Consider the following 15,321-nt stretch of genomic DNA (forward strand, 5'->3'; position numbering starts at 1 on the left):
ACTGGTGTGGGCTCTTAGCTGAGGGGTGCAAGAAAGCACCTCTCTCTTCGCTTGGTGACCGTCTGCCTCACCCGACGTGTTTATAGGTTTATACCGATTTTTCTAAGCTCTCCCTTATGCATCCCCTCCCATTCTGGAGTCCTGTGCGTGTATGTGTGCGTGTGGGCACGTGTGTGTGTGTGTGTGTGTGTGCTCATGCATGTATGTGCTTCTCCTTCCCTCCGTCACAGGAAGGGAAGACTGAGCCCTTAGCTATGAGGAGGCACGGGAAGGTCCAGCAGGAGGACCCCCAACTCAGATGCTCAAGGTTCCTATGACCTTGGGTTCTCTCTGGAATTGCTGCAAGGTTAGAGGAGACTTTTAGAGTTTAAAATATGCTGGCAGATCTCTCGGGTAAATTTTCTTTACTGTTAAGACTAACCCCAATTTAAATCGGAACTGAGTTGCAAAGAAACTCCTATGTGTTTTATTGCCATTTGGGGTTTCATTAGAAGCTGCTTCAGTGCAGGAAGAATGGTCTGGAGTGGCTGCTACTCGGCTACACTCACTTACACCTGACCCCAGTGTGGCCCAGGGGTCCCAGGAGCCGGCACAGTTAGTTGGGGTTTAGATGGTCCCCGGGAGACCTCTGTCTTCAGCTGCCCTGGTGAGGGAGCATGTAGCTTGAGCTGGCCTGATTCTCTGTGTTCACTCTGATGGGAGCAGGAGTCTATGAAAAGTCAGTGCCATCAGACCTTCCATGGGAGTCCTGCAGAGTCCGGGGCCAGATCTGAAATGAAATGGACCCAGGGCTCACCACGCAGAGAGGAGTACAGACTGGGGTCCCTACTTTTTTCCGCCCCCAGGATGGTCCCCCCACCTCCGCTGAGCTTTCTCCAGTACAAGTCCTAGGGAGTTCTGGGTGCTTTCTTTCACCTCTGCAGGCTTCCCCAGAGTTTCTTTCTCTCGAGATGAGCAATTAGTGGGGAAAGTCCTCGAGACCCTTTCCCTGGTTCCATGACAGGGGCTGCGGGAGGCGCTGGGTCCCACGCCCCTCTGTACCAACCCATCATTCTCAGGGCTCATCTGCTATTTTTCAAAAGTTTTTGGCAGAAAGTGTTTACTTTTCCACCTTTCCTCATTTTGTGGCTGCTTTTTTTTTTCTCCCAACAATTCTGGCTCACTTTGCGAGGAGCTGGGGCAGAGAGATTCTGCGAGTCCACTTCATTCAGTACCTTTACCATCCAGACTGATTTATATGTTGAATTCAACCCAGAGTCTGAGCTGGAGGCGGTGGGAGGCAGCTGCGCCCATGCAGAGGGTCACTGGTTCATCGAAGATACCTCCACACATATGGAGAGGTGCTCCTGGGGGCGCAGGGCAGCTGAGGGGAACGCGGATGCTGGAATGAGCATGCACTGGGGACAGAAAGGAGGAGGCCAGCAGGGAACATCTGGGGCAGAGAACAGAGCTTGGCTGGGGGCCCTAGATGGTCAGGGCACCTGCAGGCCCAACCTGGACTAACAGAAAGCAGGAAGAACAGGGGGCTGGTGTCCTATACGCCGTAGGTGGCCGGCGCTGGCCTCAGGGAGGCCAGGGCAGGCCAGCTACCCAGGAGACCTCCTCACCGCCCACCCTCCTCTGCATCCTGGCAGAGAGTGGGGCCAGAGGGAAGCGGAGTATAGTTACCGGCAGCTCTGGGATCTTTTCATTAAAAAAAAAAAAAAAACCCTTATTAAAATATAATTCATGTGCCACACAATTCACCCATTTAAGGGGTGCAATTTATGGCTTTTAGTATATTCGTAGATATGAGCAACGATCACCACAGTCCCGGAGGGGCCCATGACATGGTGGGTAACTATACCACAGTTCACGACCTGGTTTCCTTCTAGGAACCTACTTCCAAGCCTGAGGAAGTGTCTATAGTTACTGAGCAAACCACGGAGGTCAAAGATCTGTCAAGTTATTTCCTGGATCAGAACTTGCCTTATTTTTTTTTCCTCCTTGCATTAGTCTTTGGTGCCTGAACTTTGAGTTTTGGAGCAAGTCACGGGGCTTGAGAGCGCAGGCAGCCCATCCTGGCGCTGGTTTGGCGGGGTTTTGCTGTCCGGCCCCGTCCTGCCCCACAGCCCACAGGGAAAGGAACGGGCAGCAGCAGCACCACCACTGGCCACGGAGGGGACACCAGATCCCTACCCACCGCGAGGAGCTGCTGGGAAAACGAGCGTGAGCGTCTCTCGGTGAGCACTCGCTGTAGCCCGTGCTTCCTCGTACGGATCGTGGGGGGCCGTGCGTGGAGACGAGATCCTCCAACCACTGTTTCCCATTTTTCTGAGTTTACACGGGGTTGGTTTGTTCTGGCTTTCCAGCGTTTTTAGTGGACAGACCTCTTCAAGAGGTGTTTGACTCCAGCTGGTCCAGCTCATTATTCCAAAGGAAAAGAACCAAATCACAGGAGTTCAGGGGTCTGAGTGGAATGCTCCCATGGGTGCCCGAGGACGCCACCACAGCACTGAGCAGGACGGAGGAAAAGTAGAAACGGCCTAACGCTGGCCCACGGGGGCATCGAGAAGTCAACGGGGGTTTGTTCGTATCATTGAATCCAGCACCAGTTAAAAAAGGAAGGAGTATATGTAAGCTGCTTGTATCCATCTGCCAAACCATGCACCATGCCCAGCGTGATACTGTTTACAGAAAGTTAGAGTCAACAGGAAAGATACTATTTATGCTCAGTTCTTCCTACAAAGAATCGTGTAACAGCGGGTGTATATTTGTAGACACATCCACAGGTAGGACATGGCCTGGCAGCTACCTCTGGGCACAGGGAGAATGCCAGGTTGCAGCCAGCAGGACTGAGCCAACTCTAACGATACCTCTCGTTAATGAGAAATCTTCTGTTGAGTCTGCATGATGGGTGCACAGATATGTTGTCTATTTGTGGGACTTTTTTTTTTAAAAGATTTTATTTATTTACGAGAGAGCTCAAGTAGGGGGAACAGTAGGGGGAGAGGGAGAAGCAAGCTCCCCCACAAGCAGGGAGCCTGATGCAGGGCTCTATCCCGGGACCCTGGGATCATGACACGAGCCGAAGGCGGATGCTCAACCATCTGAGCCACCCAGGTGCCCCTGTGGAACTTTCTAAATAGACTTGAACTAGGGGCATCTGGGTGGCTCGGTCGGTTAAGCGTCCCACTCTTGATTTCGGCTCAGGTCAGGATCTTAGGATCATGAGATTGAGCCCGGAGTCAGGCTCCGCACGGTGCTCTCTCTCTCGCTCTCTAAAAAACAACAACCAAAATATGCTTAAACCAGCCCAGGATTTAAAAACGTTTTAGAAATGACCTTGTGCCAGGGCCAGGAGGGAAGAGAGAGACTTAGGTGGGGACACAGCTATGGAGGTGGCTCATTGCAAAGCTGGGTGCGCCCAGGGCGTGCTCCATGGGTCGGAGACTGGGGGGTGCCCACCAAGGTGCTCCCAACAGAAGGTCTTGGATTTTACGTTAGTCAGTGTCAACACCCCCTGCCCCCGAGCTGCTGTTCAGGTACTTTGAGGGTAAGCTGCTCCATGATCTGCACCTAGACAGACCGAGTGCTTGTGACCCCAGCCAGAGTCTGCCCGGCCCGCTGCAGTGGGGCCCCTTCGGAGACCTGCCCGTCTTCAATCCGCACCCCCTGCTGGCCAAAAGGTAGTGGCTTTTATTACTTACTTGGAGTCCTTGGTTTTCGTTTGGAATTGTTTTCTAGTACGCTTTTGCAAAGTGTCATTCCCTAGCACATGTCCTGAGTGTCTCAGGACAAGTGTCCTGGGGCCACGCCAAATAAAAGCAGTGTGCTTTCTGTGCAAACTTCCCTCTCCCGAGCCCTGCTTCCCACCTGTTCCCCCCATCCCCTCACCGTGGCCTGCGGGCGCCTCCTCTGGTTGCTGGGGGGCTGGATGGGCCGTCCAAACCTTCCCACTTATTCCAGGCAGTGTCCCTCCAACCTTTTGCCGTCCTCATCCCTTAAGGAGCCCTGTTAGACATTTCCTCCCTCACTGTGCTCCTGCAAGATAGTAATATCACAGGTGGACTGAATGTCTGTTTGTGCACAGCTGTGCTTTGTACATATAAGGGTAAGAACTTTTACTCAAGAACCAATTTTCGACCCCTTGGGGGCTACGTCACCCCAGTTGAGAATGCATGTTCCAGATCAAGCTTGTAAATCAGCTCCCCGGGGCCAAGGGCAGTTTCCTGTGCTTTAAAGGCAAATTCAGTGTCCTCGCTCTTCTCCAGGGAGAGGAATTGACTTGAAATCAACAATAAGGATGGATAATCAGCGCCCCCGCCCAGGTCATGGGACACCATCCTCTCCAGATGGTCGTTTCCCTCCGCGCCCGTGACCTGGGCCAAGGGGGTTGGGCTGGAAAGGCCTCGGAGGGCCTGGAACCAGCCGTCCACGGCCGCCCTCTCCTTCCAGCGCTCCCGGGCGCCCGGCCGTGGCAGCGCTGCGCCGCAGAGTCCACACTGACAGCGCTGGACGAGGACACGCTGTGGGAGCTGCTGGAGAGCCACTGCCACAAGATCGTGTGCAGCATCTGCCCCAGCCGCCTCACCCCCTCCCTGCGCCAGGCCAAGGTGCTGGACCAGCTGGACGAGGAGGAGGTGCTCCACAGCCCCGGGCTCACCAACACCGTCATGAGAGCCGGTGAGGACCCCCGGCCCCACGCCGCTGGCCCCAGCGGGCCCCCTCCCTGCCACGCGAGCTCCACACAGGCCATGCTGCGAAGCCCGGGGCCAGGCAGGGAGCGCAGGGCTTTAAGGACCTGGGGGCATGGGGACACTCTAGTGCCTTCCCGGGGCTGCCGTAACAGATGCCCACAAACCGGGTGGCTGAGACCGGCAGAGACGTATTCGCCCATAGTTTGGGATCCAGGTGTGGGCAGGGCTGCACTCCCTGGAAGGCTGTAGGGACACACCCTTCCCTGTGTCTTCCTGGTGGCCCCAGGCGGTCCTCGGCTTGTGGCCACACCCCTCCAGTGTCCGCCTCTGTCCTCGAGTGGTCTTCTCTGTGTCTCCTCTTCTGTCTCTTACGAGTGCACTTGTCATTGGATTCAGTGGATTCAGGGCCCCCCTGGATAACCCAGGATGATCTCCTCTTGAGATCCTTACCGTAATTCCATCTGCAAAGACCCTTGTTCCGGATAAGCTGCCGCTGACAGGTTCCAGGTGGAGGTACCTTTGGGGGGCCACTCCAGATGTCTTTGGAGCCGATTCTGACAGTCTGACTAGCTATGTTTAGTCACTGAAAACCAGGGAAGCTAATAGCTTCACGCTGTCAGATTATTAGGAGATCGGATGAGACGGTTTGTAAGATACTCATCTCCAAGCCCGGGCCAGAGGAAGCAGGCAGTAAGTGGTCGCTGTTAACATGATTCTATTTCCGCCTGTTCCTTATGAACCTCAGATATAGGAGAAAGGAATCCAGGCCACTAAGTCAGGCTGAGAGCCATGGGATCGGGATGGCGGGCTCCCCGGGACTCGGGCCCTGGGGCGTTGCCCCTTGCTTCTTTCATCCCACAAGCTTTGTACACGGTGTCTGCACTTGTCCACCAACACACCTGGGAGGTCTTGAGAGCAAAGGTCATCTTCCTGAGTCTTGTATGGCCAGCTCTTAGCGCTTGGGTTAGAGTAGTCGCTCAAGGAAGGCCAGCCTGGCCCTTCGGGAGACCAGCTGCAGACACGTCGGTTAAAGGACCCACAAGGGCAGTGAGGGCACCTGTGCCCAGGGATTCTGGAAAACTGCTTTCACCTCCTGATCCCTAGATGTGCAAGGATTTCCTCCACCTGCCCACCGTGCTTCCCAAGGCAAGCCCACCCAGAGCCTTGTGAGGTGACACCGTTCTCTCCCCCAAGGGCACTTGCTGGATTTGCTGAAGACTCCAGGGAAGAATGGGGCCATTGCCTTCCTGGAGAGCCTGAAGCTCCATAACCCTGACATCCACACCCTGGTCACGGGGCTGCAGCCCAAGATGGACTTCAGCAACTTCAGTGGTGAGGGCTGGGTCTGGGGGCGTGGGGGTGGGCGTGCCTTCTTTGGAGCGTCTGGGTCCCAGTGCCTGCATGCTCTTCCAGATGCTTCTCCTGAACCCCCCCAGCACTCTGGGGGTGAGGAGACCCCCACTAATCATGTGCAGGTGTAGAAGAAGGAACCTGTGGCCTCTGGCTCTAAAAGAAAAGATCTTGGGGTACCTGGGTGGCTCAGTGGGTTAGGCATCTGCCCTCAGCTCGGGTCATGATCTCAGGGTCCTGGGATCGAGTCCCGCTGAGCGGGGAGCCTGCTTCTCCCTCTCCCGCCTGCTCTCTCTCTCAAATAAAATAAATAAAATCTTAAAAAAAAAAAAGAAAAGAAAAGATCTGTCCCTAACTATGCAGTACCAACAGGAGACTCCTCTTGGGGCACAGAATCTACATTTGAGAGGTGTAGGGAGAGGGCATGTATGTCCTTTCCCTAGAAACGCTCCTGAGGTGGCCCTAGCCTTGGCTTACGTGGAAGGGGCAACCGGGTCCTGGGGCGGCTTCTGCTGGGAGAGGCCCCTGCCGGGAGGGAGGAGGAGAGGAGCGGGCAGCCTTCTGCACCTTCACTCAGCCAGAGAACGAAAGATCTAGCCGACCTGATGGGAAATAAGGCCATTTTCATTAATTGAGTGATTTTAGGCTTCCCTGGAGGAGCTGTTGAAAGATTTTGGGGTACAAAGGGCAGGACCAACATCACTCAAAATGGATGAGAAAACTTTTCTGCCTGTTTGGTGTCATAGTCCATGGTTACGTTAGCTAGAGTGCTGCTATATGGATTCATGTTCCTTGTTATGTTTCTCTTAGGATGACATGGAGGTGAGTTGGCATCGAACACACCTTAGCTAATGAGGGGGAGCTGGGTCTGCACAGCAGGCTCCCATGGGGAAGCTACGGGGGATAATCCTCGTTCCAAAATCACCAGTCATGCTATTTATATAACCAAATATTGAGTCCAGTTGAGCCCGGAAGTTTTTAAGGAGACCCACAGATTAGGGTGGGGGCTCCTGCTTAAGAGTCTGGGTGGAGGAAGCAAAGCCCCTGGGGGACAAGGAGGGAGGGCGAGGTGGCCCACCCGCCCCTCCTCCGCAGGGCTCATGGAGACGTCCAAGCTGACCGAGTACCTGGCCGGGGCCATCAGCAGCCTGCAGGAGGAGCTGAGCCAGGAGAAGGGGCAGAAGGAGGCCTTGCTACGGTGCTGTCAGCAGCTGCAGGAGCGCCTGGGCCAGGCCGAGGCCCGCGCCCAGAGCCTGGGCCAGATGGAGGCCGACCACGACCGCATGAAGCGCGAGGTCAGTGCTCACTTCCACGAGGTGCTGAAGCTCAAGGACGAGATGCTCAATCTGTCCCTACGCTACAGCAACGCGCTGCAGGAGAGGGAGTTGGCCACCACGCGCTGCTGCAGCCTGCAGGAGGAGGTACGCAGGATGGCCCCACAGCCTCCCGCCCGGGGCCCCTCCAGTGCTGGCCTGTGCAGCCATGAGCTGCCCTGCCTGGAATACCCTGGGGACTGGCTGGCCCGGGAGGTGCCCTCAGTGGGTGGGGAGGCCCGCCCTGGGCCCCGCCGCCGTGGACACACCTGGGATCCACCTCGCTCCAGCGCTGTTGGTAACCTGGGGCCCGTGGGCCTCTGCCCGCCCCTCCTGTATCGTTCTCAGCGGGGCCTGGGTCTGTGCAATAGGCCAGAGTGTCATCAGTGAGGCCGTCAGACCCCCAAACACCTTTACTCATTTTTCTGCTGGGAGCCATTATCTTCTGATTGATTTGTAGCAGTTCTTTAAATACTGAGGACATTCCTTATCATCTTGGCATCTGTTGGTTGCCTTTAACTGTGGCTAGGTGTGTTTGTTTTTAGTTTTTACATCTTAACTATATTTAGAAATCATTTCAAATTTATAAAAAAATACAAGTAAAAATATCTATCGTCAACCCTTGAACTGCACGAACCCACTTAAACCCAGATATTTTTTCCATAAATGCAGCCCTGTAAATGTAATTTCTCTTCCTTATGCTTTTCTTAAGGACCTTCTCTTTGCCCTAGCTCGCTTTATGGTAAGAATACGGTGTATAATACATATAACACACAGAATGTGTTAATCGGCTATTCATGGGATCAGTGAGGCTTCCAGCTGACAGAAGGCTCTTAGGAGTTAAGTCTCGGGAGGGAGCTCCAAAGTTATACGTGGGTTTTCTTTTCTTTTCTTTTCTTTTTTTTTTTTTTTGAGAGGCAGAGAGAGGATGGGGAAGGGTAGAGGGAGAGAGAGAATCTCAAGCAGGCTCCATGCCAGGCATGAAGCCTGATGTGGGGCTCAATCTCACAACCCTGAGATCATGACCTGAGCTGAAATCAAGAGTCGGAAGCTTAACCGAATGAGCCACCCAGGTGCCCCACAGCATGGATATTTTTTAAGAATACAAGGCCCCCCTCTTTTCTGTAATAGACCACTCCCCATTTTGGGTTTGTCTCACGTCTCCTCGTAAGGAGATGGGGGGTTATGCCCTTTTGGCAGGACCCTGCACAGACAGGGACCCTGGGCCTGGTTCCAGTGGCCCCACCATGGCGCGAGGCCCAGCGCCCCTTGCAGCGGATGTTCGTATCGCTCACCTGGCTCAGCTGCTGCCTGCTTCCTCTGCTTTCATTCCCTGTTCCTGAGAAGCAGTCTGGGGGGCGGGCAGCTATGGAACCAGCAAACACCCTGCGGCTCGTGGACATTCCCCCCCTAGACAGCCTCACTGGGGATTTTTGCCTGGACTCATCTTTACTCTGGTGGCTGCTAGATGAGGAGCCCCCATCTCCAGTGACTGCTCTGGTCCACCTGTTGGCCCTCAACATCCTGCCCATGAGGGGGAGCCTTTAATCTCCCCAGCTCGTGCATCTGTTGTTGGCTCAGGGACGTGGGTTCCCATTTCCAATGGCGTGTAACATATTACTGTCCTGAATGGGTTTGCACAGATTGTCCCAGATTTGGCCAGGGGGAGCCCCTTGAATCTCCTCGGCGTCCTGTGGCATGACCTCTCATTTTCTGAGCACAGACTCCCTTGCTGGTATTGCAGGAGTTCCCGGGATCGTCTCATCCCCACCCTGCCCCAGCTCTGGGCTCAGCCATTTCCCTGAAGGGCCCTGGATTCTTGCAGAGACCAAGATCAGGACTCTAGGGGTGCTCACTGCTCCCAGGATCTCTTTGCTCCTTGGCCCTTTCAGCAGACAGACCTAGGAAACGTAAATATATACGTACACAGACACGTTACAGATATGCATTCGCATTATGCATGCAAGAATGCGTGTCCACAGACATACTTGTATTTTAGAAACTGTGAGGTCACACCCACACCTCTAATTCCGGTCAATCCTCAGGGCGTGTCCTTGCCTCCCCCATTCGATCCTCGGGCGCCTCTTCTTCTGGGGTGAGAATCCTCCCACCGACACCAGCGCTCACTTGCTCAATCCTATAGGGCATAGCAAATACTTTCACAATAACTGTGCCCACACCAGCCCAGTGAACAAAGCCGCTGAGCAGAGCTGAGGGCTTGCAGGTCACGGGCTCCTGTGGCTGCTCGGCTCTCAGTCCCTCTCCCTCCCATCGCTGTGGCTACAGTGTTTGAAATATAATTAGGTTCATTTGCTTAGGTTTATTTTCAGTTTTAGGTCCCCCCACCCCCCGTTCAGGTCTTAATGATTTAATCTTACTTTTTGAATATATGGAGTATAACACGTCTAACCCGGGTGACCCGTAGCAGGAACTGTGTAATTGCTTATGGAAAATTTGCTATGGAGATGTCGGGAGGGAAAAAGTCCAAGTGGGAAGGTTCTTCCTTCTCCTCTGGACCCCAGAGTGAGTGCTGACTCCACCCTGACATCCAGACTTCCTGGGTTGCCTCTTGGGGAACGTCCCTCCCCCCACCACCTGGGGTGCTTTCCCAGGTCTGAGTTTCTCTTGAGGCACTATCCTGCAGGGTGGAGGCCAGCAGGACCTGGCCGCGTAGCTTCCAGAGGACCACAGCCCTGGACACGTAACCCGCTGGGCGGGGGGGGCACATACCTGCATGCGGATTGCAAGTGCGTCCGCGTAGACCAGGCATCTCTGCTCCCCATCTGACTTGATTTCCCCTTTCTTCTCACTTACTGATTTTCACGAATCCCGATTCCCTTTATGCAATGTATCTAGCAGAATATGGAAAGGCAGGGAAGCCAGGGCGCGTGCTGAAGGACTCGCTCACTGGCCACTCACCACCCACCAGCTGCTGGGGTCCCGGAGTTTCTAGAGAGGGTCTGAGAGCTGATTTCCCGGGCTCCTTCCTCTGTTCCCTGGGCCCCACCCCAGTGATTTAATGGCTCGCCTCATCCAAAAAATAAAGCTAGAAATGCCTTTCTCCTCCCCAGGAACTGGAACTATTTACTAGGTAAAACTCTTTAATGGATTTTGAAATCTCGGGGGAGGGGCCCCTCTAAGGATGAAAAGCATCCTCCTGGAGGAGAAAGGTGAGGGAAGCAGGGGCCCCTGGGCTAGTGGAGAACCAGCCCTGACTCGGCCCTTCCTCTCGGCCTCCTCCTGGCAGCTGTACCTGATGAAGCAAGAGATGCAGCGCCAGAAGATGTCTTCCTCCTGTGAGCAGGAATTGCGAGAGCAGTCCCTGCAGATTGCCGGCGGCCTGGAGCCCGGGGACAAGGAGCTGAGCCACCTGAAGGAGGAGATTGAGAAACTCCGGTCACTGACCTTCAGCCTGGTGGGTCCGGCTCCTGTCCCCAGCAGCTGCCCGGGGCTCCTGCAGCCTGGGGGGGTGTTCTCACAGGTGGTCCAAAGAGGGGTGGCTGAGGACCGGGAGCCCATCCAGGGGCACCCTACATTTCCCTTCCTACTCCTCGCCGGCCCCCAGCGTGGCAGGATGGACAGCTACTGGACGTGCCGAGCAAGGCCCCCCTCAGCTCAGCAGCTGCTGCGGGGCTGGTTTAGAGGGAATTAGGCTGATTATAAATGACGGGATTCAAGGTTGGGGGGGGTACTTTTTTGCCTGCAGAATATTCTGCCGTCCCGCCCAGGCGCGCTCTGGAAGAAAGCTGCAAAACGGGTGATGCCAACTTCTGGAATTATGCAAACTTCTGCCCCTCCTCGTCGATTCCTTTCAATCAATAAAATGTCTATTTATAGAGCTGTTCCTCCCAATGAGTAGACATTCCCTGGGTGCAGGGCGGGCCGCCTGGATGGTGCCACCATTCCGAAGCCCCTTCCTGAGCAGTGGGCCAGAGAGGGAATGGTGTGTCCTCCGTCGGGGACTGTGCTGGTGGATTTGTGGACAGAGCGGCCTGACCTGGCCCACAAGGGGGGATGGCCACCCTGAGAGACATTCAGTTTCCTTTACTTTCTATCCTTGAGCCCAGAGAAATAGAAGGGAAATGCACGTTTCCCATTTTGATTGTTGACCCTGCCTCTTCTCCTGCCTAGTGTGCAGGAATAAGGTTGAATCCATCCACACGCCCGGCCCTGAAATTTCCTGCTGCCTGTTCCTGGGGCAGAACGATGGGGAGCTTCCCAGGGGCAGGCCTTTCAGGAGGTCGGGGTCCCGGGGCTGACCTCTCTTTGCCCCAGGCGGAGAAGGACATCCTGGAGCAGAACCTGGACGAGGCCCTGGAGAGCAAGCAGGAGCTGGTGGACCGCATCCACTCTCTGAGGGAGCGGGCTGTGGCCGCCGAGAGGCAGCGCAAGCAGGTGACCCCAGCAGGGCAGCACGGGCAGGGAAGACAGGCTCTCGCAAACGCTCATCCCTCGTGGAAGCTTGATGGAGCACGGACTCATGGCCCACGGCGAGCGGTCCCATCTGGTTTGTGGGTGGTCAGAAAAGGATCAGACACACAAGCAACAAAACTCAGGGTGCTTTCCAGTGTGTGGGGGGGTGAGGTTTATTTAGTTGCTACGACAGGCGAGGGGAGGATTGGGAGGAAGGGGACAGTGGGAGAGAATGAGGCAGCGTGGAGGGAGATTATTTACGTCTTTTGGGACATGGAGTGAACAAAACGTAGTTATACCTGCAACATCCACGTGTGTTCTGATAACTGAAAGCAAATATAATCAGCATAGCAACTCCGTAGACACACCTTGAAATTTAGCACTTAAGAAACGAGCAGGAGGTCACGGATTTCACCTTCCGAACCGCCCCCTCTGTCCCCGAGGCCCCCCCTGGCCTGCCCCATCCTCCGCCGACCCCCAGCACCGCTGGCCTGCATGGGCTATGTTTGTCCCCGGCCAGTACTGGGAAGAGAAGGAGCAGACCCTGCTCCAGTTCCAGAGGACGAAGGTAGACTGTGACCTCTACAAGGAGAAGGTGAACGCCCTGCAGAGCCAACTGCTGCAGCTACAGAAGGAGCGCGACCAGGTACCTTGGCGGGGAAGGGCCCCGGGCCCCCGGCTGAGCGGTGGCAGAATGTGTTGCCTGGCCGAGGCTCCTCGAGAAGCCTTCGGGCTGGCTGGGGTCACGCGGCTCCCTGCACCACCCGATGGCAGCTGGTTCCAGATTCCCGTCTCTCTCCCCCGGCCGTCCCCTACCGACGCGCTCCCCCGTGCCATCCTCCCTCCTTTCCTGTCTGGCTCCCAGGCCTACTCTGCCCTGGACGCAGCCCAGATGGAGATTTCTCAGAAGCTGACGGAGAAGGACGCCCTCCGCAGGAAAGTATTTGAGCTGACAGACCAGGTCTGCAAACTGCGCCAACAGCTCCGCAGGCCTAAGGCCGAGTCCCCGCAGGGGGTGAGTGCTTCCCTCCCACCCTGCAGGGAGGCGGGTGGCTGTGTGCGCCCATGGGACGGGTCCCAGGCCATGCGCCGCCCCGGCTGGGACATCGGGTTCAGCCGTATCTGCCGCACGCTGGCTCTCGTGGGTGAACCTTGTTGCCAAGTCATTGAAGCAAGTTGAGTCTGTGTCTGTATCTCCTTTGATGGTAATCATATGCAACTCATGGAAGAGGTAGCTGGATGGAAGGTTCTGGCACCTGTCACGTACGGTGTTCGATGAAGAAAGAAAGCATATGAAACTGGGCCAGGCAGCCACTCGCTTTTGTAGATGATGCATTCCTGAGATGTTTGCAAGTCCGATGTCCAAGAGCCGACTTCCATGCATGAAGGGAACTATGTTCCCAAAGAGCTAAAATGATTACAAGACATCCAATTATGGTCCGTCCGCAGCTCCAGCTCCAGGCACCTGGTGGGTGGGTGAGACCCTTCAGAGGCGCCCGGGACCTCGGTGAGGCCTAGGCAGACCCTCTTCTTCCTAGGCGGAGCCCTCAGCCCTTCCTCCTTCAACCTCCTCACATCCACCACGTTCCAAAAATATATATATACGTATTTAAAAAAGGTAGACCGCAAGATGCCAACTTTCCTGTCCCTGAGTGTGGAGGATGGGAGAACCTTGCTTTCTCTCCTCAGTTCTGTTTGCCCCCAGTATTCTATATGGAGTTAGGAATATAATACACATAGCATGTTACTTGTGTAACCGGTAAGGAACAACATGTAATCTCTAAAAGAGATGAAATAGCATTCACCAGGCTGGTTCCTTTCCGTCTCCTTGGGGGTCGGCTCCTGCGTGCTGGGGGTCCCACGCTCCAAGGAGGGGACATGATGAGGGGAGGCTGCCCGGAGGGTGGAGGTGGGAGGTGGTGACAGGAGGGAGGGGCCTTGCTGGAAACCCCCAAGAGCATCCAAGAGGAAACGTGCCTGAACTGAGCAGCCCGGGGCCCGTCTTCGGCAGCCTAAGCAGGAAGCCGGCGCCAGGGAGCCCTGTCCGAAGGGAAAGCAGCTGCTGGTGCGCATGTTCGCCATCTGCCCGCGGGATGACAGCGACTCCGGCTGCCCCGGCCCCCCTGAGGTACGGCGGGGGCCTCTTCCCCTCCTGGGCCAAGCCAGGGGCATGCTCACCTGGCGGGACAGACGGGGCCTGGTGCACGCAGGTGCTGAAAACGTCCTCGTGACGTGGACGCGGGCCTGTGTTCAGATCTGTGCTGCATGCCTGCCCTGCTGCGCCCGTGACCCTCACCAGCCGGGCGCTGGGCCTCTCTGGGCCTCGGTGGCTTCGTATGTGAAGTGGGACCGTACTACCCACCGTGTAGATTTATCTGGCCGCACCGAGCAACATGAGATAAGGAAAGCAGCTAGTAGGGTGCCTGGCACACAGTAGGTGCTCAGCTAGCGTGACCTTGCTCTGTGCTATGTCCTTGGGGACCACGATTTATTATGGTTTTTCCCCTCACGCCGTGGAGCAGCGGGGAGGTGTCGAGCAGGGTCCCGTGGGAGCCCTGTGCCCACCTCTGCCCTGTCCCCCACCAGTCTCAGCTCTGCTCTGACCTGAACGCCACGTCCAACCGTGAGCTGGTGGACAGCTTCCGCTCCAGCAGCCCCGTGCCTCCCAGTCCGCAGTCCCTGTACAAGAGGGCCACAGAGGACTTCCGGGAAGACCCCGGGTCTTTCAGGTAACAATTGGCAACGGGATTCAGATGGCGCAGGCCCCGGCAGCTCACTGGGACACGGGCCGAGGGCGGGGCAGGTGCAGGGGCTCTGGGTCTGAGCGGGGAGCAAGCGAGGCAGCCCGAGCGGCCGTCTTCCCGTGCTTTCCAGTGGCTTCCCAGAAATCCTGCAGGTGGACCGGGGACCCTCCCCGGGGACGAAAGCAGGTGACGCAGACCTGGATTATGAGATCGTAGACAGGGCAGGTGAGTGCGCCCCACCTGGGCCTCTGCAGCCACCCCCTCCCCTGAGCTGGGCTAGCTGGGCTGGCTGAGCAGAAGTGAGAACAGGGGTCTTCAGGGAGGCAGGTGAGACAGCCCCGTACCTCTCCAGGGTTGGGCTGAGGAGGCGAGCTTCACCGCTGCCCCGCCCTGGGCCTCTGGGGAATCCTGACTACCTGGTCCTTTAAGCCCATGCCCTGTTTTCTGGGCATCCTTTCTGTCTCTCACCTTGAAGCCAAGGGAGTTGTGTTCATCTTCCCGTCCAGCTCAGCATTACCGCTCAGATAGCTCTGGACACACGTGTTCTCTCCATCCCTCCCTGCTCTCATGGCGACATCAGAAGACAGCAGGCTTTAGTCCCCCACCCCTGGAAAAGGCATCTGCTGGGAGCATCTCTCCCCCCAGGTGTGGCACGTGAGACCTTCCCACATCTCCTGTGGCTTATTCCTCATATTTGTGACTTGGCTTGTCTCCTCTCCTTCTCAACCATGGGCCCCACATAGACAGCCTCCTCACCTTTTCCACCCTGCACACCTGCCTACCCCCCCCCCCCCCCCCCCCCCCCCCCCCCCCCCCCCCCCC

At 56.2% G+C, this 15,321-nt stretch overlaps 1 protein-coding gene across 1 annotated transcript in view; it reads left to right on the top strand.

The window, feature by feature from the left end:
- The first annotated feature begins 4,334 nt into the window (after positions 1–4,334).
- The window catches only part of CARD14 (caspase recruitment domain family member 14), a 23,567-nt gene continuing 12,580 nt past the window's right edge, over positions 4,335–15,321 (top strand). Inside the window, 10 exon segments of the mRNA XM_021680722.1 lie at positions 4,335–4,665; positions 5,874–6,011; positions 7,125–7,450; positions 10,590–10,757; positions 11,618–11,737; positions 12,276–12,401; positions 12,621–12,770; positions 13,767–13,883; positions 14,342–14,484; positions 14,630–14,724. Of these exon segments, the coding sequence (XP_021536397.1) occupies positions 4,335–4,665; positions 5,874–6,011; positions 7,125–7,450; positions 10,590–10,757; positions 11,618–11,737; positions 12,276–12,401; positions 12,621–12,770; positions 13,767–13,883; positions 14,342–14,484; positions 14,630–14,724 (1,714 nt within the window).

The sequence above is a fragment of the Neomonachus schauinslandi genome, chromosome 15, assembly GCF_002201575.2.
Source record: "Neomonachus schauinslandi chromosome 15, ASM220157v2, whole genome shotgun sequence".
Lineage (NCBI taxonomy): Eukaryota > Metazoa > Chordata > Mammalia > Carnivora > Phocidae > Neomonachus > Neomonachus schauinslandi.